Source organism: Phocoena phocoena, chromosome 8 (assembly GCF_963924675.1).
Source record: "Phocoena phocoena chromosome 8, mPhoPho1.1, whole genome shotgun sequence".
NCBI classification, from domain to species: Eukaryota; Metazoa; Chordata; class Mammalia; order Artiodactyla; family Phocoenidae; genus Phocoena; species Phocoena phocoena.
Genome location: NC_089226.1, coordinates 71,532,572 through 71,557,371, shown reverse-complemented (window position 1 = coordinate 71,557,371; position 24,800 = coordinate 71,532,572). Strand labels below are relative to the sequence as shown.

At 38.6% G+C, this 24,800-nt stretch overlaps 1 protein-coding gene across 4 annotated transcripts in view; it reads right to left on the bottom strand.

Annotated features, from left to right (window-relative positions):
- The window catches only part of NUCB2 (nucleobindin 2), a 44,302-nt gene extending 19,952 nt beyond the window's left edge, over positions 1-24,350 (bottom strand). For 2 of the 4 annotated variants that reach the window (XM_065881782.1, XM_065881784.1), the window contains exons 1-3: positions 7,183-7,326; positions 6,480-6,587; positions 1,198-1,324 (exon numbers count right to left, since the gene is read on the bottom strand). In XM_065881782.1, coding sequence (XP_065737854.1) covers positions 1,198-1,324; positions 6,480-6,587; positions 7,183-7,326 — 379 coding nt within the window. Of the gene's footprint in view, positions 1-1,197; positions 1,325-6,479; positions 6,588-7,182; positions 7,327-19,058; positions 19,211-24,230 lie in introns of those variants that run through there. The other 2 variants (XM_065881783.1, XM_065881781.1) reach the window with 2 other exon arrangements.
- Between the last annotated feature and the right edge of the window lie 450 nt (positions 24,351-24,800).

Below are 24,800 nucleotides of genomic sequence, written 5' to 3'. Positions count from 1 at the left end.
TCTGTATGATGCTATAACAGTTGATACATGTCATTATAAATTTGCCTAAACCCATAGAATGTACAACACCAAGAGTGAACTCTAATATAAACTATGGATTTGGGGTAATTATGATGTGTCAGTATAGGTTCATCAATTGTAACAAATGTACCACACTGTTGGGAGATGTTGGTATTGGGGGAGGCTATGAACATTTGGGGACAGGGGTGTATGGGAAATCTCTGTACCTTACCCTCAATCTTGCTGTGAACCTTATATTGCACTAAAAAAATTGTCTTAATTTTAAAAAAATACAAATTTCAAAGATTTATTCTGATTCATTATTTGTCCTTTGACTTTATAATTTCTCTTGTCACACCAAAAATTTCTTTCTTCTTATGTCTATTCATATGATAATTTACAGCATTAGATTTCCTAAAATTAAGTTAATCTTACATTCCTGAAATAAATCCACTTGCTATGATAGAATATTCTTTTAACATCCAATAATTTTGGCTTTGGCATCAACACATAATAAGAGTGTGGAAGTTTCCTTCTTAATCTATGCTCTGGAATACTTTAAATAGCACTGATAATCTGATCTTTAATGGTTTGCTGGAATTCCCTTTGGCACTATCTGAATCTGGTGTTTCTGTGGAGCTAGCTCTGACGATTCTTCTATTTCATCTATGGAAATGGTTCTAATTAGATTTTCCCTCTCTACTTTCTTTTGGTTTGCTTTGATGTTATTTTTCCTCTTTTAAATCAGTGGCTTAATTCATTATTTTTCATTCTTCCTTTTTACTGATATAATTATTTAAGGCTAATCATTTTGATTTTTGAATGACATGAATATATAACCTATTCAAAAAATTAAATTTTAATAATTAAGAGAAGGTGGGACTTCCCTGGTGGTCCAATGGGTAAGACTCCATGCTCCCAATGCAGGGGGCCTGGGTTTGATCCCTGGTCAGGGAACTAGATCCCACATACATGCCGCAACTAAGAAGTCTGCATGCCGCAATGAAGATCCCGAGTGCCGCAACTAAGACCTGGTGCAGCCTAAATACATAAATAAATAATAAATAAATAAATTTTTAAAAAAATAAGAGAAGCCAAATCAATACTAACATTAAATGTTGACTATAGGAACATGGTCTGTAAACTGACCTTAACAACCAAATATTGGAATTTTCCTGCCTTTTCTTTAGCACTTACCTTGAAGGGAATCCAATTTAGCTTTAATCAGCATTCTTAACCTTGCCACTTCTTGCCTTTTCAGTTCATCAAGTTTTGTCCTCACATGGTGACTTACTAAATCCAGTTCTTTGCTTAGCCTCCCACTCTGTTAACAAAAATAATAAATTAATTTTATCTATTCCATTGCATTTTTAGATAAGACACAATATATTAAAAATAGGGTTATAATAAAGTAGTGATACTTTTGACTATTTTAGATAAATTTGACATTACAAACAGCATTTCTTTCAGAAGATATTCAGTTTGTAACTCTAAAATCAAGATGTCTAAAAACCATATAATTTAGAAAAGCATAATTAAAGCACAAAGAAGAAACTCAAAAAGTAACTTAAATTGCAAAATGGTGCAGCCACTTTGGAAAACAATTTTGACAGTTCCTCAAAAAGTTAAACCCACAGTTACCATATGACCCCGCAATTCCATTCCTAGGTATATACCAAAAGAGTTGAAACATATGTTCACATAAAGTCTTTTTTAAAAAATAAATTTATTTATGTATTTATATTTTATTTTTGGCTGCACTGGGTCTTCGTTGCTACACTCGGGCTTTCTCTAGTTGTGGTGAGTGGGGGTTACTCTTTGTTGCAGTGCGCAAGCTTCTCATTGCGGTGGCTTTTCTTGTTGTGGAGCACGGGCTCTAGGCGCATGGGCTTCAGTAGTTGTGGCACCCAGGCTCAGTAGTTGTGGCTAACTGGCTCCAGAGCACAGGCTCAGTAGTTGTGGCATACTGGCACATCCTGCAGCATGTGGGATCTTCCTGGACCAGGGCTCGAACCCATGTCCCCTGCATTAACAGGAGAATTCTTAACCACTGCACCACCAGGGAAGTCCTCACATAAAGTCTTAAATATGAATGTTCATAGCAGCATTATTCATACGAGCCAAAAAAGCAGACATAACCCAAATGTCCATCAACTGATGAATTGATAAAATATGGAATATCCATACAGTGGAATATTATTCAGCCATTAAAAGGAATGAATACACCGATACATGCTACAATGTGATGAACATTGAAAACATTATGCTAAGTCAAAGAAGCCAGGCACAAAAGGCCAAATTTTGTATGATTCCATTTATATGAAATGTCTAGAATAGGCAAATGCACAGATATAGAAAGTAGATTAATGGTTGCCAGGGGCTGAGGAGAGAAAGGAAAGGGGGGGTGATTGCTTAATGGGTACAGGGTTCCTTCTGGGGGGAAATAAAATTGTTCTAAAATTAGATAGTGGTGATGGTTACATGACTCTGTACATATAATAAAACCACTGAATTGTATATATTAAAGGGGCAAATTTTATGGTATGTGAATTATATTTCAATAAAGTTTTTTTTTAAGTAATGTGGCCTCCTTAAGCTTTAGTCATTCCATATATAAATAACTTTTCAAAATTCATCTTTTTTAGGTTGTCTCCTTTGATTACTTTTTTTCATAGATGAGTAATTCTATACATGTTCCAAAATTTAAGAGACAAAATAGCTAGTGGTTTACCTTCTATTGTTTAAAAATGCATTTTCAATCAGAAACTGCAAGTCTAACTAGCAATCAGGCACACAGACCCTTCAGGACTGAGTCAAGGGGGAGGAAGGGAAGGAAAAGAAACGCCTCAAGCAAGACCAAGAAAGAATGTTCAGAGAGGGAGAAGGAGAGCTAAGAGAATATGCTGTTACAGAAGCAAAAAGAGTAGTACATTTCAAGGAGGGAATGGTCATTATTATTAGATAAAACAATAGTTCTCAAATGTGGTCCCAAAGTGGAAGCATCAGCATCACCTGGGAACTTTAGATATGGAGGCCCTAGACCTACTGAATCAGAAAGTCAGGAGGTGGGGCCCAGAAATCTGTTTTAACAATTTAAAATCTGAGAACCACTGAGATAAAATAAAGGAGTCCAGTAAGAAGAGTAATAAAAGGTGCTCACTGGATCTGGCAATTAAGAAATCACTGACAGGTACTTCCCTAGTGGTCCAGTGGTTAAGACTCCATGCTCCCAGTGCAAGGGACCTGGGTTTGATCCCTGGTCAGGAAACTAGGTCCCGCATGCTGCAACTAAAGATCCCGCATGTTGCAACTAAGACCCGGTGCAGTCAAATAAATAAATATATTTTTTAATTAAAAAAAAAATAAGGAAGTCAACTGACACCCTTCACAAAAGTACATTCAGGGAAGTGGTGTGGGTGAAGCCATAATCTTCCCAGTTAGCAATGTTTGGTAAGTGAAGAAACAGTATGATTCTCCTTTCAAAATGCTTAGCTGACAACAAAGGACAACTTCTAACTTTTTTTTTTCCAGTTTTTCCTGAGACAGGAGTCTTTGCTCAGCTGTTTGTAATGATTCTGTCGGCTTGATTTTTATTGTCTATTTTTACTCAATTTCTTTTTCATTAAACTGTTTAACTTACTTCATTTTGTCTCCCCCCACACAACCCCATAGGGAATAGGAATTGACTGTGAAAGGAAGACAGTTATAAAAGTATTCTCCTATACCAAAGAAGGCAAGCTTGTTGTTTTCTTTTCCCTGATTATCTCTCTATAGTAACTCCCATTACCCACATTGTCTGTTAGCCCCCAAATAACGCTTAGTCCTATCTGAAGTAAATAAGAGACATTGAAAGTTCTACATTAAATATTATTCATCCCAGGAAATTAGTCCTACAGCTCAAGTCAATTTTTCAAGGAAACACGAGACTATTCTCAAAACAATTCAGGGGACTGTAGATATCATGCTAAGTGAAATAAGTCAGACAGAGAAAGACAAATACCGCATGACGTATGTGGAATCTAAAAAAACAGAACAAACAAAGCAACTAAACCAAACAAAAAACAGACTCATAGATACAGAGAACAAATTGGTGGTTGCCAGAGTGGAGGGAGTTGGGGGAGGAGTGAAATGCGTGAAGCGGATCAAGAGGTACAAACTTCCAGGTATAAAATAAATAAGTCATGGGGATGTAATGTACAGCATGGGGTCAATAATATTGTATTAACTTTGTATGGTGACAGATGGTTAATAGACTTATTGTGGTGATCATTTCACAATGTATACAAAAGTCAAATCACTATGTTGTACATATGAAACTAATATAATACTGTATGTCAAATATACTTCAATTAAAAAAAGATAATTCAGGGCTTCCCTGGTGGCGCAGTGGTTGAGAGTCCGCCTGCCGATGCAGGAGACACGGGTTCGTGCCCCGGTCCGGGAAGATCCCACATGCCGCGGAGTGGCTAGGCACGTGAGCCATGGTCGCTGAGCCTGCGCGTCCAGAGCCTGTGCTCCGCAACGGGAGAGGCCACAACAGTGAGAGGCCGCGTACCGCAAAAAAAAAAAAAAAAGATAATTCAAAAAAATAAAATAAAATAAAGATAATTCAAGGGAATTATTGGCATAAGGCTGTTACCATTCTCCCAGAAAAATTCACAGCCTCCAAGAGGACAGCTGTGAACTAAAAGCCACACACAGGGATTTCCCTGGTGGTGCAGTGGTTAAGAATCCACCTGCCAGTGCAGGGGACACGGGTTTGAGCCCTGGTCTGGGAAGATCCCACATGCCACGGAGCAACTAAGGCCGTGCGCCACAGCTACTGAGCCTGTGCTCTAGAGCCCATGAGGCATAACTATTGAGCCTGAGTGCCACAACTACTGAAGCCCAAGCGCCTAGAGCCCATGCTCTGCAGCAAGAGAAGCCACCACAATGTAAAGCCCACACATCTCAACGAAGAGCAGCCCCCACTCACGGCAACTAGAGAAAGCCCATGTGCAGCAACAAAGACCCAACACAGCCAAAAATAAATAATAAATAAATAAATTTATTTTAAAAAATAATAATAAAATAAAATAAATAAAAGCCACACACAGGTTCTGATAGTGGCCACAACCTAATGTGGGTCAGACTTTCACAGGGGCCCAGACCAGGGACAGAGACTAAAATAAGGATGTTTGATTCAGAAATTTTCCTTCAAAGTTCCAGGTAAGATAACTTTTTACGAAAGTTAAAAACAGATAAACAAAAATAACATAAGCAAACCAATAAAACTATCTTGAGAGTTATAACTGAAAGTTTAAAATTAAATCATTGGAATTTTTTGTTTACTGCTGACTCTAAGATAAACCCCACTAAGTGGATTCACTACCCTTCAAGGGAGGGCTTTAAAAGACTCTCTCACGTCAGATCTTGGTTTTTACAACCTTCTTTCTTTATTGTGAATACTAAGGAGATGTCTAGGGCTAGGATAATGTCAAATAAATAGGGTTCTTAGGACAGAGACAAATAATTAAACCTCCCCTATTGAGATAAGATATGGCCCATTACGTCTTCTATTAATCTGGACCTGATTAAACACCAGAACTAAACCTGTGCTAAACCTTTGACTAGCTTCCTGCTGTCCTCATATCATGATTCAAGCCCCTTACCATGATGTACAAGGCCCTCTGTCATCTAGCCCATGACTCTTTCCAACCTCATCTTTTGGCCAGTCATGGCCTCCACTTCCCAGGCCAGGTTCCAGCAACAGTTACTCCTTCCAGGTTCCTATATATTCCGGTCTCTGTTCCCTTGTACCTTGGCCTAGCATGTCTCCCAATCTTTCTCCTTTTCTCAGCCGCATATTTAAGCCCAGGCATAATCTCTACCAGGAAGAAAGACTTCCCACCTTCCCCCACTGCTTCCTACTGAAGTAGGTGTCCATCCTCTGTATCTCCAAAATGTATTATACGCTCAGTAAATATTTATCTTAGTAATCTTTTCCTGGATATTAGTCTCCCTTGAGGGTTCTTTAAGGGCTAAGAATGAGTCTTTGTTTTTTGTTTGTTTTAATTATTTATTTTTTTATTTTTGGTTGCATTGGGTCTTCATCGCTACGTGCGGGCTTTCTCTAGTTGCAGCAAGCGGGGGCTACTCTTCCTTGCAGTGTGCAGGCTTCTCATTGCAGTGGCTTCTCTTGCTGCGGAGGATGGGTTCTAGATGCGTGGGCTTCAGTAGTTGTGGCATGTGGGCTCAGTAGCTGTGGCTCACGGGCTCTAGAGCACAGGCTCAGTAGTTGTGGCAAATGGGCTTAGTTGCTCCGTGGCATGTGGGATCTTCCCAGACCAGGGCTCGAACCTGTGTCCCCTCACTGGCAGGTGGATTCTTAACCACTGTGCCACCAGGGAAGTCCCGAGTCTTATCTTTGTAATCCCAATACTTAGCTCAGTGTCTGGCATGCTCAAGTGTTTGTTAAATAATTATTTAATTACATTTACCTTTATTTCCTCTATGTCTGCTTTCTGGAGCTTTTCTCTGAAATGATTATCTGTTTCCAGCACATCAATCACTTGCTTGAGGTATTCATCATAATAAAGTCCAGTATCCTTCAAATTAAGAAACAAACAGTAACTCTTCTGAAAGTTTTTCCTTTCCTGTATCTAAAGATTTCAATCCTAAAAAAAAAAAACAAAAAACAAAAACCGTCTAGCAAAATGGCATTGAGACATACCTACTTTGATAGTTTGGACAGCCAAAGTTAAAAGCTGTATTTCTCAAATGAAGAGAGTTGTATCAGAACCAATGTCATGTTCTACTCTTACATAAAGGTAGATTTTCTATATGGCTTAGACAATGAATACTTAACCAATATACTAATTGGTTTTACCCCCTTGTCACCTGTCTCTCCTCATTGTTATCTGTCTCTTCTCTGAATATAATACGTTTTCTTGGTTGGTTATCTCTACATTGGAAATGTATTATGATTAATTCTTTTATACACTAATATACTAATTAGATATATATATCTAATATAACTACATTAAAAAACCTTTGCCTGATATTAAAGAACATGCTTATCCAATACTCTTTTTACTGCTATTTCAGAAATAGTTCCTAAATGTCCAGTTTTATAAGTAATAAATTCTTAGCAATATTTTAGTTAAAATTCTTCCCACAAGGTTATCTTTAGCATTCACTTACTGGTGGTTCTATCTTTGCACTGTCCACAGGTTGAGCATTTTCTACTTTTGTCTTGTCTATGTCTATAGGCACAGCTTCAAGAGCAGTAAGTATACATGTAACCAAGAGAAAACAATATTGTAGTAGGATGGTCCTCCACTTCATCTGAAATAAAGGTACAATTATATTAAGGTTCTGAAAAGATGTTTTCAAACTATATATACATGCATTCCCAATGCCACATTAATAATATATTTAATTTCAGGAAGTTTAATTCAACAAAAGAATTCTAGGAAAGGAGTTAAAAATAGATTATAACATCAAAAATAATGCTTAAAATAGATCACTAAAGAAAATCAGGAAAGAAATGCTTTTCAGCTAAAATTAAAATGACAAGTAAACAAAAATTTAAAGTTTAAACTGCTTATATAAGAAAACATTTGGTTAATTATAAAAGCTTCAAATAAAGACGGTAATGAGGGACTCAATTTTTTTTTAAATAAATAGTCCAAGTTTAAGAAAGGGAGAAGGGGGACTTCCCTGGTGGCACAGTGGTTAAGACTCCACGCTCCCAATGCAGGGGGCCCGGGTTTGATCCCTGGTCAAGGAACTAGATCCCACATGCATGCTGCAACTAAAAGTTCACATGCTGCAACTAAGGAGTCCACATGCCGCAACTAAGGAGCTGGCGAGCTGCAACTAGGAGCCCGCCTGCCGCAACTAAGACCTGGAACAACCAAATAAATAAATAAATATTTTTTTTTAAAAAAGGGAAAAGGGAAAACTATTTATTTTTTTCTCTATTAAAATACTAAAGAGCCAAAATTATTTCTGGATATAATATTTAAATTAGCTTCAATCGAATTTTGAAAATAAGTTGCTCTATGAACATAAACTGATTAAAAGAGACAAATAACTGGCTACAAGTATTCTCTTAACCTTCCTAGACATTATTTTATCATAGCCAATAGTCATGTTAAAATTCTGTTTGGCCAATAATTTTTCAGATAAATAGGTCAATAAAATATCAAGCAGGATGTAACAGCATGGAAGTAAAAGAGGAAAAACTATTGTTGGTCCCGCAATATTATTCAAACCTTGCTTATTCAGCTTCTACTTCATAACGATCTTTGTAGCTCCAGAGGATCTACTACAAGAATAAGAATGAATAAAAAGCTCATACTTAATTGATTTTATATAGAGAGAGTGATATTAGGATCCAAGTCAAAAATAATGGTCTGACCATCAAACTGGAATATGCATTATTAACTTAGAGACTCCCAAACTTAGCTGGCCATGGACTTTTTTTTTTAAGTAACATGTTTTTATCTACAGAGCACAATTTGGAAGAGTACATTGCCTTATTTTCACTACAACCCTACGTAATACATAGAACAGTGACTCATTTTATAGATGAAGAAATTTTTAATGGAAACAAATCACTCAAAGAGCATTGTCTTGCATTAACAAAATCACTAGAATCCACACTGTAGTGCTATTTCCAGTATATCAAATTTTTTAGCATCTTTATTGAGATATAATTCACATGCCATAAAATTCACCCATTTAAGGTACAGGATTTGACTATTCTATAAAGATGCTACTCAAAGTTTAGTTCTCAAACCTGAAGGATAAAATCATCTGGGAGCTTGTCAGAAATGCAAATTCTCAGCCTGCAGCCAAGACCTCTGAAATCAGAATCTCTGGGGTGGGGACCCAGAATCTGTTTTAACAAACAATCCAGGTGATCCACCTATATACATATGCTCAAGACCAAGATTCACTCTTCTCTAGGACACTAGTTCAACATGATTGCCGTGAATAAATGTTTTTTATAATGAAATGTTTGGGAGATACTGGCTCAATGAAGCTAAATAAGTTTCCATCTTCCTAAGACTTTCAGAACTTCAGATCGGCTACTCTGCATTATGAATCTCTAATAGAAGGATGGTTTGTTTCTCCACAGAATCTTTTCCTAACCATGAATTAGCTCCTCTTCCCACAATTATTTTTTATGACAACAAAGTTTACTTCTCATTCATGCTTCATGCCCACTGTAGGTACATGTTTTAGTTTTGCTCTTTTGAGATACAATTCACATGCTATAAAACTTACCCTTTTCAATTGTACAATTCAGTGGTTTTTAGTATATTCACAAGGCTGTGCAATTATCACCATTGTCCAATTTTAGAACATTTTCATCACTCTAAAAAGAAACCCCATACCCATTAGTAGTCACTCCCCACTCCCCCTATTCTCTCAGTCTCTGGCAACCATTAATCTACTTTCAGTCTATATAGATTTGCCTATTCTGGACATTTCATATAAATGAAATCATAAAACATGTGGTCTTTTGTACCCAGCTTTTTTCATTTAGCATTGTTTTCAAGGTATAACCATGTTGTAACACGAATCAGCACTGCATTCTTTTTTCTTGGCTGCATTGGGTCTCGTTGCTGCGCGCAGGCTTTCTCTAGTTGCGGGGAGCGAGGGCTACTCTTCATTGGGGTGTGCAGGCTTCTCATTGCAGTGGCTTCTCTTGTTGTAGAGCACAGGCTCTAGGCTCGCGGGCTTCAGTAATTGTAGCATGCAGCCTCAGTAGTTGCAGCATGTGGGCCCTAGGGTGTGCCAGCTTCAGTAGTTGTGGTGCATGAGCTCAGTAGTTGTGGCTCGCGGGCTCTAGAGCGTGGGCTCAGTAGTTGTGGCACACGGGCTTAGTTGCTTTGAGGCATGTGGGACCTTCCTGGACCAGGGATCGAACCCGTGTCCCTGCATTGGCAGGCAGATTCTTAATCGCTGTGCCACCAGGGAAGTCCCAGCACTTCATTCTTTTTTACAGCTGAATAGATTTGCCATTGTATGGATATTCCACATTTTGTTTATCAATTCATCAGTTGATGGACATTTGGGTTCTACTTTTTTGGCTAGTATGAATAATGCTACTATGAACATTTGTGTTCAGGTTACTGTGTTAGCATATTTTGAATTCTTTAGGTTGTATACCTAGGAGTAGAATTGCTAGGTTAATTCCATAACTCCATGTTTAATTTTTTGAGGAACTGCCAAACTGTTTTCCATAGCAGCGGCACCTTTTTCCACTACCACCAGCAATATATGAGGATTCTAATTTTTCCACATACTAACCAACACATGCTATTGTCTATCTTTTTTACTATAGCCACCCTACTGGGTGTGAAGCGGTATCTCACTATGATTTTGATTTGCATTTCACTGGCTAATGATGTTGAGCATCTTTTCAAGTATTTATTATCTATACCTTTTACCTTTTAAAAAATTAATTTAAAAATATTAAGTTAGTTGTTTTTTTAAAAACTCTGAATTGAAAGTTTTGTTTATCTTTGCAAGTCCCATATGCCACTGTAAACAGGCTGACCAAATGACCATTAAACAACGTAAAAGTTTTAAGTGTAATCATGGTTGAAAGGCCCAAGTTATGACTTAACTGCTCAAGTCAATTTTGATGTCTTCTACACACACTTCTGGAGCTTAATTAAGTCTCCGCAGCCCCTAACATGGTACCTGTACAGTTAGAAAATGAATAATTGCTAAAATGGTTTGAATAGTCTCTCTATAATAATGTACACAGAGAAAGTCAGCTCAGGGATACACCTCCATAACCTCATTTTGCAGACCCCATCAGGAACTGTGATTATCCCTTGATGTGGTCAATCCAGAGTTCAAAAGAATCTTTCAGGACTTCCCTGGTGGTGCAGTGGTTAAGAATCCGCCTGCCAATGCAGGGGACACAGGTTCAATCCCTGATCTGGGAAGATCCCACATGCTGCGGAGCAGCTGAGCCTGTGCACCACAACTACTGAGCCTGTGCTCTAGAGCCCGCGGGACACAACTACTGAGGCTGTGTGCCACAACTACTGAAGCCAGCATGCCTAGAGCAACAAGAGAAGCCACCACAATGAGAAGGCTGCGCACCACTACGAAGAGTAGCCCCTGCTCGCTGCCACTAGAGAAAGCCCTTGTGCAGCAATGAAGACACAACACAGCCAAAAAAAAATAAAATTAAAAAATATATACATTAAAAGAATCTTTCATACAGACTTCTCCCCTCCACCTGTGTCATCTCCGATGTCCCTTAGGCTCTCCTTTTCCCACCATACAACACACGTACACATTAATAAGCAGTTCTGTCTTAGCAACTGGCAGCTATGTCACATACCTTGAAATATGCTCTTTTTTTTATAGTGTCCACCTTTACTTCAATACACAATAGAAGCTGAGAGTAATAAAAATAATCTATAGATAAATCCAATCTTGGATGTGGAATCTCTTTACCAATTTGTCACTTCTGCTCTCTCACTCTTCTTTCAAGTCTACCATAAATACGAAGAGAGTCAAGCAAGAATGTGTTTGTGTTTGTATATATGAATGTGTCTATGTGTCTGTGTCCTGACAGCATCTCAAAGTGACAGAAAGTCTCTGGGCATCTACTCTAAAACAATGACTGAATTTATGGTTCATAAACATTTCACTGGGTCCCAGGCTTATTATAAATAACAACAGAAACCATCTATTGAGTGTCTACTATGTAGCAAGCAGTATGCCAAACTTTTTTATTATATTAACTGATCTATCTCTTATAATGGCCCTGTGAAATAAATATTATTATTCCCATTTTATAGTACAGGAATCTGAAACATATCAGTTAAAAAACTTGATCTGGGTCACACAGCAGTAAATCGTAGATCCAGAGTTTGGACCTGGGAGTGACTGACTTCAAAGAGTATGTCTGCTTTTAAGCACTGGTTCTCAAAGTGTGGTCCCTGAACGAGCAGCATCTGCACCACCTGGGAATTTGTTAGAAATGCAAATTATCAGGGCTTACTCCAGATCTTCTAAATCAAAGAATCTTTGAGGAGGGTGAGGAAGAGAAGAGGGGGGCAAAATCTGTTTTAACAAGCCCTATAGGTGATTCTGAGGCATGCTAACATTTGAGGACATACTGCCTCTCCTTAGCTCTATTATTCACAAACCTCTTCTACTATGAGAGACAAAGCGAATGCGTATCTGAAAAGTAAATTTGGATCCTCAAGGAAATGAAAGTCAGGTGTTACATCTAAGAAGGGTAAGGCAAAACTAAATTTAGGTCTATATTCTAATTCCAGCTGTACCATTCACTTGCTATGTGATCATAGGTCAGTCAATTAACTTTCCCTGCTTGTTTCCTCATTTTTTTAAATAATGAATTTTTTTAAAGAGACTTTAACTAGACTTCAGTATTCTTTAAGCTCTTAGATTCTATTATCAGCTTATTCTTTTGAATAATGTGTAGATCTTTTCTGTTACATTATCAGAAATACTACTAAAATTGTTTGTACTCACACCAATTGTAAGAAATTAAATTATATAATTTATAAATGTCTTTAAACCAAACACTGCTTATTCAGCCAGATGAAAATTACCTTGGTAGATCAAATAGAAGATCTGGGTGCTGGGATACAAAGAATACAAAAATCAACTACCAAAGAAAGTTCCTATCTAGATAAAATAAGAATGAAGTAAAGCCAGGAATGTTTCACACTTCCCATACAGAGTGTGAGACACTGTACACTTTAAAAAGAGTGAATTTTATGATATGTGAATCATATTTCAACTTTTTTTAAAGTAATGAAAAATAGAGCAAAAAATCTGAGCTTATAAAATAAAATGCGAACATTAAAAAAGGAACAAATACAATTTACAAATATCATTTACCTACAAAAGTATAGAGGTTTTAGAACTAGCCATGCTCTATAACTTTTCATAATTATCCAATTTTTACATTCTTAATGATTTTTGTCTGTTTGTCCTATCATACTAGAAAAGTGAAAATCTTGCACTTTAATTTTGGATTTATCTGTTTTTCCTTATAATTCTGTCCGTTTTCATTTGAATATTTTGAGGCTATGTTATAAAATGTACACAAATTTGGGCTTCCCTGGTGGCGCAGTGGTTGAGAGTCTGCCTGCTGATGCAGGGGACACGGGTTCGTGCCCCGGTCTGGGAAGATCCCACATGCCACGTAGTGGCCGGGCCCGTGAGCCATGGCCGCTGAGCCTGCGCATCCGGAGCCTGTGCTCCGCAACGGGAGAGGCCACAACAGCGAGAGGCCCGCGTATCGCAAAAAAAAATGTACACAAATTTTAAGATTTTCTAGGTTTCTGGTGGGTTTAATCTTTTTCACATTTGAGTGACCTTTATACCCCAATTTGCCTTAAGGTCTATTCTGACAGTAATATAGTATAATCAGTTCTCTTTTGATTAGTGTGTAGATACACACAAACACACACACACACATTCTCACACACTTTTTTATTTATTTTTTCCATTCTCTAATAAATTTTCTTTTATTTGTATGATAAAGACCAGTTATATATAAAAAATGTGTCATATTTTGGGTTTTTAGGGTTATTTTGAAGTACACTTGGTAAGGATGAAATCTTCCTAGCTCATATTTTTATTTTTTTAACTTTTTATTTTATATTGCAGTATAGCCGATTAACAATGTTGTGATAGTTTCAGGTGCACAGCAAAGGGACTCCGCCATACATATGCATGTATATCCATTCTCCCCCAACTCCCCTCCCATCCAGGCTGCCCCATAACATTGAGCAGAGTTCCCTGTGCTATACAGTAGTTCCTTGTTGGTTATCCATTTTAAACATAGCAGTTCATACGTTTTTTTAAAATTCAGCCTAATAATCTTTCCAACTAGAGTATTTTCTCTGTTTATATTTAATCAAATTACTGACATTGTACTTAATTCCTCAGTTTAACATCTCAGAAATCAGAGTGTTTTTCAGTTAATGGAATATTAAAATGTGGTTGACTAAGTGGCAATAGCAACATAATCTTTACTGCCTGCACATGCATGAACTTTATTATAGCTATTCCTACTTCCATCACTTGAGACTGAGTTTTTACATTTTGGGTACTTCAGAAATTGAATTTAATTGCCATTTAAAATATCTTCAAAAGGATTAAATTGTGATTTGGCATTGAAATGAAAACCTATTCTGGGGAATTCCCCGGTTGCCTAGTGGTTAGGATTCTGGGCTTTCAATGCCGTGGCCCAGGTTCAATCCCTGGTCGGGGAATGAGATACCGCAAGCCTCGCGGCCAAAAAAAAAAATATTTTGTAAACATAAAAATGAAGCAGCTGATATTAGTGAAGCAAATATTTGATGTTAAAGGAATAACAGCAACTTTACATTTTCTTGTAAAAGAACATTTAAGTGCTTCACCTGACTTTAGACAGGAAGATACCAACAAATAGACAAAGCTGCCTTACATTTTGAGATGCAACAAGATTATCTATGAGCAGCCAAACAATGCAAATGAAGGCGGTAGAAACTGACAATGCCTCCAACAAATAAAAAATAAATTATAGAACATGAGGCTGATTTGATGGATTCATGAATTGTTAAGGCAAATGTTAATTTGTCAGAGACTTCCTATCAAGACTAAACAGAAGCTGCATAATTTCCACGTAATCTGACGAAGAAACAAAGCTGAATTTAGTCAATAGGAAATGCTGAAAAAATCCTGATGTTCTTCACAGGCCTCAAAATGATATGCAAATGCTAAAGGTACTAAAGAGATTGATATCCTGAGAATGGGTTACATAGGGAATAGCATATCACTGAAACACTAGCATGAGCACCTATGGCCAAAAGTTGCTGCCATATTAAATTTTAAACTACAAAAGCATTTCCCAAAAACGTTACTGTGTATGTAAAAGAGGGATTATGGCTGAGTTAAAGGAAGGCTAGCTAAATCTGGTTTGAATGTTCAAGAGCCTTTCGTGGTCTGCCAAGGGTATGAGTTTAGTTCTTGATGCATTCTGAGGCTGCATACATGATGCCTGGGATTGTTTTAAAAATAATCTGGGGGCTTCCCTGGTGATGCAGTGGTTGAGAGTCCGCCTGCCGATGCAGGGGGCACAGGTTTGTGCCCTGGTCCGGGAGGATCCCACATGCCGCGGAGCGGCTGGGCCCGTAAGCCATGGCCACTGAGCCTGCCCGTCCAGAGCCTGTGCTCCACAACGGGAGAGGCCACAGTGGTGAGAGGCCTGCGTACCGCAAAAAAAAGAAAAAAAAAAAAGACTAGGTTGCTGGAAAGGTATCACAACTTGATGTTATTCCTGATGCCATGTCTAGACAAACTATAACCCCTCAACATTTTAGTCAATAAACCACTGAAGGAGAGGTTGAGGAAAGAAGATGAATCTGACAACTTTCCATTGTCATCTTTTGAAAAGCACTGGCATCAAAGCTTGCAAAATGAATGTCAGAGGCTTGGAAGAAAATTCCAGGCAAATGGTCTTAAAGAAATTCCCAGAATAAAATTACCCTCACTCTTCATAGTAGAGAGAACAATGTCGTGTGGGAAAACACAAACATTCACAATTGTGAATCAAGAAAGCATTTCAAAAGACTCAGACTATGAATGTGAAAAAGCCTTAGGAATACCTTAACCAATTTATTTAACTTGTGATTTCTTTATGTATCTGCAAAAGTGATGTGAGAAAAATCTATATGTTTAAATGAATCTTAAAAAGCACTTTCGGTAAACACAAAATGAAATTATAAGTGATAAAGCACAGTGTAATAATTTAACTGGCAGTATGTGTTCTATATAGTATAAACTAGTGTCTTAATATCAATGGAGTCTTAGAGTTGATGAAACACCATCTTCTTTTGGGCTTTCTATTTATCCTGCCCCTTTAATATTTATCTCCTCTCCTTTCCTGCCTGTTTTTTAAAATTTTGTTTTTGATTGATGAGGAATTTTTAAAATACATTTTTCCCTTCTATTAGTTTCTAATCTTTTACTGTTTATTCTAGGAATAATTAGGACAATTAACTTACTGAAGTCTATAGCTAATTAAAACATTTACTCCTTAATAAGCCCTCAATAAATGTTAACTGTTATAACAAAAGAAAGGAAAATTTTTCTAGCTCATTAGGTAGAAAAGTAACAATACAAAGATGTCTTTAAATACCAAGATAATGTCAAATGTGTCAGAGATAGGTTTACAGATTTTCATTAACCCAATAATATACAAATGTCCATACAAAAGAAGGAGAGATGAACGATAAGGAGAGGCAATGGAAAGAAAGGGAGACTAATTTACTTCTCTTCCACTATCAGGTTAGTTAAGAATGGCCTTCTCCTTTCTTTTATCACTCTCTTCTTCCATAAGAACAGAGTCCTAAAGAGGAAATACTGGGCCAAACTAGCTGGCTGACACAGCAGACTGATCCAAACCAGGATAGACTGAAAATTAACGCTCTGAAGTAGGATAATGTGAAATTCTAAATCAGGCAGTGATCTCAAGACAGCATGGAGGGATTTCCCTGGTAGTGCAGTGGTTAAGAATCCACCTGCCAATGAAGGGGACATGGGTTCGAGCCCTGGTCCGGGAAGATCCCACATGCCGCAGAGCAACTAAGCCCCTGCTGCATGACTACTGAGCCTGCGCTCTAGAGCCTGCGAGCCACAACTACTGAACCCATGCACCACAACTACTGAAGCCCGCGTGCCTATAGCCCGTGCTCCACAACAAGAAAAGCCACCACAATGAGAAACCTGCGCAACACAAGGAAGAGTAGCCCCCACTCACCGCAACTAGAGAAAGCACGTGCACAGCAAAGACACAACACAGCCAATAAATAAATTAAAAAAAAAAGACAGCATGGAAAGCACTGATCCCAAAGGCATTAGAGCCTCAAGAAAAATTACAAAATAAGCAGAGTTATTGGGACTTCCCTGGTGGTCCAGTGGTTAAGAATCTGCCTTCCAATGCAGGGGACACAGATTCAATCCCTGGTTGGGGAACTAAGATCCCATATGCCGTGGGGCAACTAACCCTGTGCGCCACAAAGAGAGAGAAGCCCGTGCACCACGAGACCCAGCACAGCCAAAATTTAAAAAAAAAAAAGCAGAGTTCTTAAGCCTCTCCTAACATGCAGTAGATACAAAATAATTTCCCTAAATGTCCAAGTCCTAAAAATAAGTTTAACTCTCCTTCCCTGTCTCCACCAAATCAAAATTCCCATTCATAAACAGAGGCACATTTCTCAACTACTGATTCGTACCAGTAATTATCCAGATTAAGTTTACTTGGGGTGTGTATGTGTGTGTGCATTTCTCAAGAGTTTCCTGTTTTGCTTGTTTGTAAGGAGAAAAACCCTGGAAGTGATTAAAAAGCATGATCACGGGTGAGAAGTGTGAAGAGTACAAAAAACTGAAACTAGTTTGTCTCTCTTTCCTTTTGTTTCTCTTCTTCCTCCCTCATCCATCTCTTTCTCCCTCCCCCAACGCTCCTCTTTTACTCCTATTCCTTTTAAATTTAAGACTGAATTGAAGTATGTTTTCTTTAATCTGTTGTATGCTATTTATTAATTTAACAAATATTTACTAAGTACTCACTATATTCCAGCCATTATGCTGGATACAAAGGTAAGTGAGATAGACATGGTCCCTACCCTCACAGAGTTTTCAATCTAGTGTGGAAGGCAGCCTATTAAGTAAACAATTGCAATTTGAAAAAAGCTGCTTACAAAGCAACATGCAGCATGATCCTTTCTGTTAATTGAAAAAATTTTAAGGCATTAAAATAGTATTCAGCAAATAAGACGTTTTCAGTCAGGTGACTAAAAATGCTAAATGTCTTAATTTGCTCCTTATATTCCTTCTAATATTCTTAAAAGATTCACTGAATCTTTAGGTTCTTCCCCCATCCAATTTCCATTTCCTAAATTTCAGTTTCCTTTTCTCAAAACTTTATTTCAATTCACTTTCTTTACAGATATAATGGTAATTGAATCATTTCATGTGACAAGTATAGGGTATATTTACATAATATTTACCCAAAAAGGTCTGGAAGGAAATAAAATATTGGTATACCTAAGTAAGTTAAGCAAGGGCTAGTAGTTAAGTAAGAGGAAATTTCAAGACGGTTAACAGTTAAGCCGTTTTAAAAAAAACCACAACTTTTAACCAAGAAGAAAGGTAAAAATGTTCACTGCGTGACAACATTGAATTTAAATGTATCTTAAGGTGGATTACACTTTTCAACATAAATTTACTTCCTGATGACTTATTATGTGATACTCTTAGGATAACTTATCTCTGTCTTTTTAGTACTTTGCATAAAGCAAGTGGCTCAATAAATGTTAGCTACACAACCAACATCTACTATTGAACATTTATGGGTAATTTTTTTTAAATAACCAGAACAAATACCCAATCAAGACAGAAAACCTTCTATAATGAATCATGGGATAAACATAACAAAAGAAAAACAGTGTATTAGATGAAAGTTATTTCCTTCTAGAGACAATGGTCAGACTAGAGCTCTGCCATGGCAAACTACTGAAGCTTCTTTGAGTGGTTATCACAGCTTACAGATATCAGAGATGAAAGAGAAAAAGATCCATATTGTGGCAAATACTTCTATTCCCCAGCCAATATCCAAATCTTCCCTTCCTCTTCAATAACAAAAGCCCAATTTTATTCAGGGCAGCCATGTATCCAGCTACATTTCCCTGCTTCCCTGGTAGCCTGAGCTTTGGTTCAGGATAATCTCCTTAAAGGGAGAGGATGCATCCTTCTTTGTCTTTGCCTTGCTGCCTGGAACTCTGCTTTGACAGTTAGAGCTCTGGCAGCTATTTTGGACTACGAGGACCAGGGCCACATCTTAGGAACAGCAGATCAAAGAACTGGAAAAAGTTTAGGTCCCTGGTGACTTTATGAAGCTACTACACCTATCCTAGGCTGCTTACTTCAAGAATTACTTTACATGAGAAAATAAATATTTTATGTTGAAGCCACCACTAAGTCTGTTTTCATTTTTGCTTTCTTAACTGATCACTTACCTTCAAACAGGTAAAGAATTTTTATCTCCTTTTTACAGATCAGGCAACTGAGATCCAGAGAGGTAAGATGACTTGCACAAGATCAGTTAGTGAAGAGGTGGGTCTGGCTCCTGGCTCAATGCTTTTTCGCAAGAACTGACTCTTAACAGGTTCTAAATATATGTAAAAAAAAAAAAAAAAATTAAAAATAAACATAAATTTAGCCTTATTACAGTGGTAATGGCACATGACAGTGTAAACATTTGTCAAATCCTGTGATAAGAAAGGTGCCAAATTTCTATAAAGTGGAATGAGACTGTATCATATTCCAGTGGGGGAAGGGAAAGAAACATATTAACTAAACAGAATCAAAGACCAGAATAAGCAAAGATACTCATTTATTGTACCCAGGTTTTACCATATTGCTCCTCTTTTAAATAACTAAGAAAAGTTCAAATTAAAAGCTTATTTTCCTCTGCAATGAGACTTCAATATATAGGGTAAGTTTCCCCATTAAATCCTTAACTGGAATTTTTCTTAAAATCTTTATCTGGAATCTTTTTAATCTTAGCACCACTTTTAAAAATTAACCTTGGCCCCAGCCTCAGACATAGTGATCAGTAATAAAGCAAAACATCTCAAAATCTTTTTCGAAATCCACTACCTAACTGTAAAATACAAGGCAGTTAGCTCATGTGCAAACTCACCAGTGAACATAATTATTCCTAAGCAGTATGTAAAGAAAATAAGGAAATAAAATATCTTCAAGTTTTAAGAACACAGATTTATTTCTTTTCATGGTACTATATTTAACATAAAATTATCTAAGCAGGAGAGTAATCATATGCATGTAATATGTCGGAAAGGCACATGACTTTTATTAACACAGCATGGTCAAAAATAAACTGCAGAGCTTCCCTGGTGGCGCAGTGGTTGAGAGTCTGCCTGCCGATGCAGGGGACACGGGTTTGTGCCCCGGTCTGGGAAGATCCCACATGCCACGGAGCAGCTGGGCCCGTGACCCATGGCCGCTGAGCCTGCGCGTCCGGAGCCTGTGCTCCGCAATGGGAGAGGCCACAGCAGTGAGAGGCCCGCGTACCGCAAAAAAATTAAAATAAAAAAATAAAAAAACCCAGCAGATTTAATCCTAAACACTCTCATTTACTGGCAAGCTATTTGACTCTCTGAGTCTCGATTTTCCTATCTATAAAATTGAACTAATACTTCTCCATAAGTTTTTGACTGGATGAAAATAAGAATGAATACAATGTAACTAGCACAGTACTGGCAATAGTAAACGCTCCATAAACAGTAATGCCCTTCCTGTCTTGAAAATTTAATATCTATATATTTAAATTAAATCTGTGCTGTAAACACCCAAAGTCATTGAACTTAAAAAGCAATAAACCAGTTTGACATACAACCTTAAATGTCATTTTTTGAAAGGCCATGTTAGAGCTCTCCTCTGAGCATTGCCATAGCCAAAGTCCTGATGCAGCTGTAGGCCAATGAAAAGAATACATCCAACAAAAGAAGAACACAATCTCTTCCTCCCTGGAATTAAAACAGAGCTTCTGGGCTTCCCTGGTGGCGCGGTGGTTAAGAATCCGCCTGCCAGTGCAGGAGACATAGGATTGAGCCCTAGTCCGGGAAGATCCCACATGCCATGCAGCAACTAAGCCCATGCGCCACAACTACTAAGCCTACACTCTAGAGCCCACGAGCCACAACTACTGAGCGCAGCACGCTGCAAGTACTGAAGCCCACGCGTCTACAGCCCGTGCTCCGCAACAAGAGAAGCCACCGCAATGAGAAGCCCGCGCACCTCAACAAACAGTAGCCCCCGCTCGCCGCAACTAGAGAAAAGCCTGCGAGCAGCAGCAAAGACCCAACGCAGCCAAAATAAACAACTAAATAAATAAAATTAAAAATAAAATAAATATATAAAAAAAGAAACTTTCTAAAATTAAAAAAAATAAAACATCAGATGTATGACCAGCTGAGCTGGACTCCAACCCTTCCCTGTATCAAGATATCAGCATAGATCTTAGTGTCTCTGCTGCTCATATCTGTAGAAAAGGACACCAATCAAGAAAACCAGTATATTGCCTTTTTTTTCCAACCTTAAAAGACAGTTTCAGTATTCTTTTTTTTAAATTAACCATTCTTTTAATTGAAGTATAGTTAATTTACAATATTGTGTTACTTGCAGGTATACAGCAGTGATTCAGTTATATGTATATTTATATTTATTCTTTTTCAGATTCTTTTCCACTATAGGTTATTACAAGATATTGAATATAGTTTCCTATGCTATACAGTAGGTCCTTGTTGTTTACTTTATATATAGTAGTGTGTATATGTTAATCTCAAACTCCTAATTTATCTCTCCCTCTCCCCTACAGTATCCTTGATGATAAGGCTTCTGAAAAGCAGATACTGTTGCTCATACATATACTCAATAAACATATGAGCAACAGTAAGAATTTTAAATTTATTAAAATTACAATGTCTTCATTATTTACACATACCGTACTTCAATAATTAAAATACAGTATGTCAAGAAGCTCTGCCAAAAACAACAAAGAAAAAACAAACAAACAAAACACTGCCAAAAATACAAGCATGCAACTGCTATCTCATTTTCCATTAGGCTGCTTTAAATTTTTAAAATCAGAGAATGCTGGGACCAGAAATGATCTTAGAGGTTGTTCGGGTCAGACCCTACTTTTATAAAAGGTTATAAGGCACAGGGAGGTTAACTGAGTTGGCCAAGATCATTTGGCAGAGCCAGGATTGGAATCTGGTCATTTAATTCTAATTAAGTGTACTTTTTACCATATTGTGGTGGCTTTTAAAAATTTTAGATTGAAAATCATTAAAGTGATCAACACTTTTCCTTGAATAAATTATTTTAAATTGTTAGGAGCCTGTTTTTTAAAGCCTATAAACTAATTGCATGTATTAAACATAAAAATAACAATTTCCCCTTTCTAGACCTTCAATTATTTAGAAAAAGTTAATCATCTATCATGCCAAATATAGTCAACTCAATTACAATACTTAACAGATTATTGACTTTAAGAATTATTTTCAGTACATTTTGAAATCCTACACTTGATTCCTCCAGCTACCCGGTACTTAAAAGGGTATTTTGCACACTTCAGTCATCTAAAGCGTCCTTAGAAAGTGGAAAGCCATTTAAATATTATTCTAAATAACACAAAATTAGTTTGGTATGTCTATAGAGGTACATAACATATCCCAAAATAAAAAGACACTGGTATTGATCATGTTACTGATACTCTATATTAGTGCCCATAATCAATAACTAGTGTTTTGAAAGGTACCCTTATTGCCTTAATTGTGCATTTCATTTTAACTGGTATTTACAGAGCACAAACCAACTTGGCAAAAAGCATACTGAAAGGGTATATACAAAATGTGTGGTATGAACAATAAGTACCTCGGGAGATCATAGAAAGGTAAACACAACATGGACTTCACCCTTGCAAAATAGGTAAAACTAGAATAGAAGGAGAACAACATAGGTAACCACAAGGAGACAAATGAATTTTTCACTTATCTTGAAAAGCTGGACCAGATCATGGAGAATTTAAAGACCAAGATGAGAAACAGAAGTTCCTATGGGTTTTTTTGTTTGTTTGTTTTTTTGCTGTATGCGGGCCTCTCACTGTCGTGGCCTCTCCCGTTGTAGAGCACAGGCTCCGGACGCACAGGCTCAGCAGCCATGGCTCACGGGCCCAGTCGCTCCGCGGCATATGGGAGCTTCCCAGACCGGGTCACGAACCCGCGTCCCCTGCATCGGCAGGCGGACTCTCAACCACTGCACCACCAGGGAAGCCCAGAAGTTCCTATGTTTACCCTAATAACAAGAGGGATATTATTTGAGATTTCATTTCTAATTCTAATTCCCATTTTTTTCTTAAAATTTTGACTCTACTAACTGAGGAAGAATTGTTGAAACATCTGTTTGTTCAACGTTTGTTGAACTTGGTTTTCAAGTTTTGTAAAACAAGAACACTCGGCTTAAATCAGAATGAGTCTCGAGGCAATATCTATGAGGAACAAGATGCAAGAATCTGGATATTGGCTGACACTATTCAACAGAATTTACCAGGGAAGGTCTTAAGAAACAAGTAATTTAAGTAGGCTGTAAAAGAAGCTATAAGTTAATGGATCCAAATCTATTATACCACTAGTCATACTACTTTTAATGAATTCCTTAAAGCAAATATCTCATCAATTCTTTCAGTTCTTATAAGGAAAGTCCACAATCTCCTTCAGACAACACTGAGTATCAGATATAATTGCATTTAACCTCCCTTCTCCCTCCTCCCCCCTTTTCTAACCCAGGTAATATATAGTTTGGTGTTCATATTCACTCATGAATTTAATAGCCTTAATAAAAGGCTGAGACGGCAGCACTTACTTATTCAATTGTGTAAATGGACATTATCCAATTTAGGAGTTTAGTGGACACTGAGACTTTCAAGAGGTTCTGTCTCCCAGAAATGAGAGTAATGGTTCAATGGTTTATGTTCATATTTTCTTTCTTGACATTATAAAATAATTGCCATCCAAAACCACTGCCAGCACCAACCACAACAATAACCACATTTTACTCAGTCACTATTTAGCAGGTGCAACAAGGAAGTACCATCCTTCTCAAACCCTGTACCATCATCTCACACCTAATGATTTGTCACTTAGGGAAAACAATACCACACCTGGCACGAACTTTCTCCTCCCCTAATGTCAGCGGTTGCCGGCTGAACAGAACCGGCAGAAGAGCAGGATTCACCGGCCTATCTTAGCTCCTGCGCCTCAGCCGGTGGTGAGCATCAGTCTCACCAGGGGGCACCTCCCTCGCCCATCAACCTGCCAAGGCCGGGCTGGAGCCCAGACTGGGACTTGGACCTGCACTCACCCCCCGCCTGCTCCTCGCCAGGAGCCTGCCACTTTCATCGACCGCAAAGAAAGCGAGTGCCCGGCAGCGAGTGGAACGGAGAAAGAGACCCTGCGTCTCAAGCTCGAGCTGGAAGCCACTCTCCACCGTGCCCGCCCAACCGTGGAGCTCCCACCATCCTTACTGCCGGGGCAGGGTAGGCGAATACCTGAGCTTTATCTCAGGACCCACCCCAGCCTCCCGCGGTGCAGATCCTCACCCACCTCGAGACCGCCGGCCTTACGAAGCCGCGTCTCCACACGCGAAGCTCCGCCTGCTGAACGCTTGCAGCGCACAGACCTGCACCTCCAGCCCCCAGCCGGCAGCTCTGCTCTGTACTTCTACCCACCGCGCGCTCCCGCCTCCTTGCTGCCATGGCGACCGCCCCGGGCCCCAGCAGCCGCTAATTGGTCCTACCCGAAGAGTGGAAGGTGCCGATTGGCAAGGGCGGAGACCAGGCCGCGCCGGAGGGCTTGGAGGCGGGCGGTGTGGAGAGCTAACGCGTAGGAGCCCCGAGGAGGGTGAGCCAGGAGGGACGTGGCGCTCTGCGGCGCGGCCTGAGAAGCCGCGCCCCTTCCTTCTCTGGCTTTCATGGAGAGTCCTGTGGAGCAGGATTTGGGTGGGTGAGGTGCTTTCCCGGGACGCGGACAAAAACCCAGGTATCTCCTCCCCTTCGGCCGCTGGTCTGCGCCGGCAGCTCCCGGACTGGTCAGAGACAGGATGTTAGGCTCGTTTTCGCCCACAGGCCTCGCTTGGGTCTAACACCCCGGGCCTCCTCCATGGCGGGAATCTTC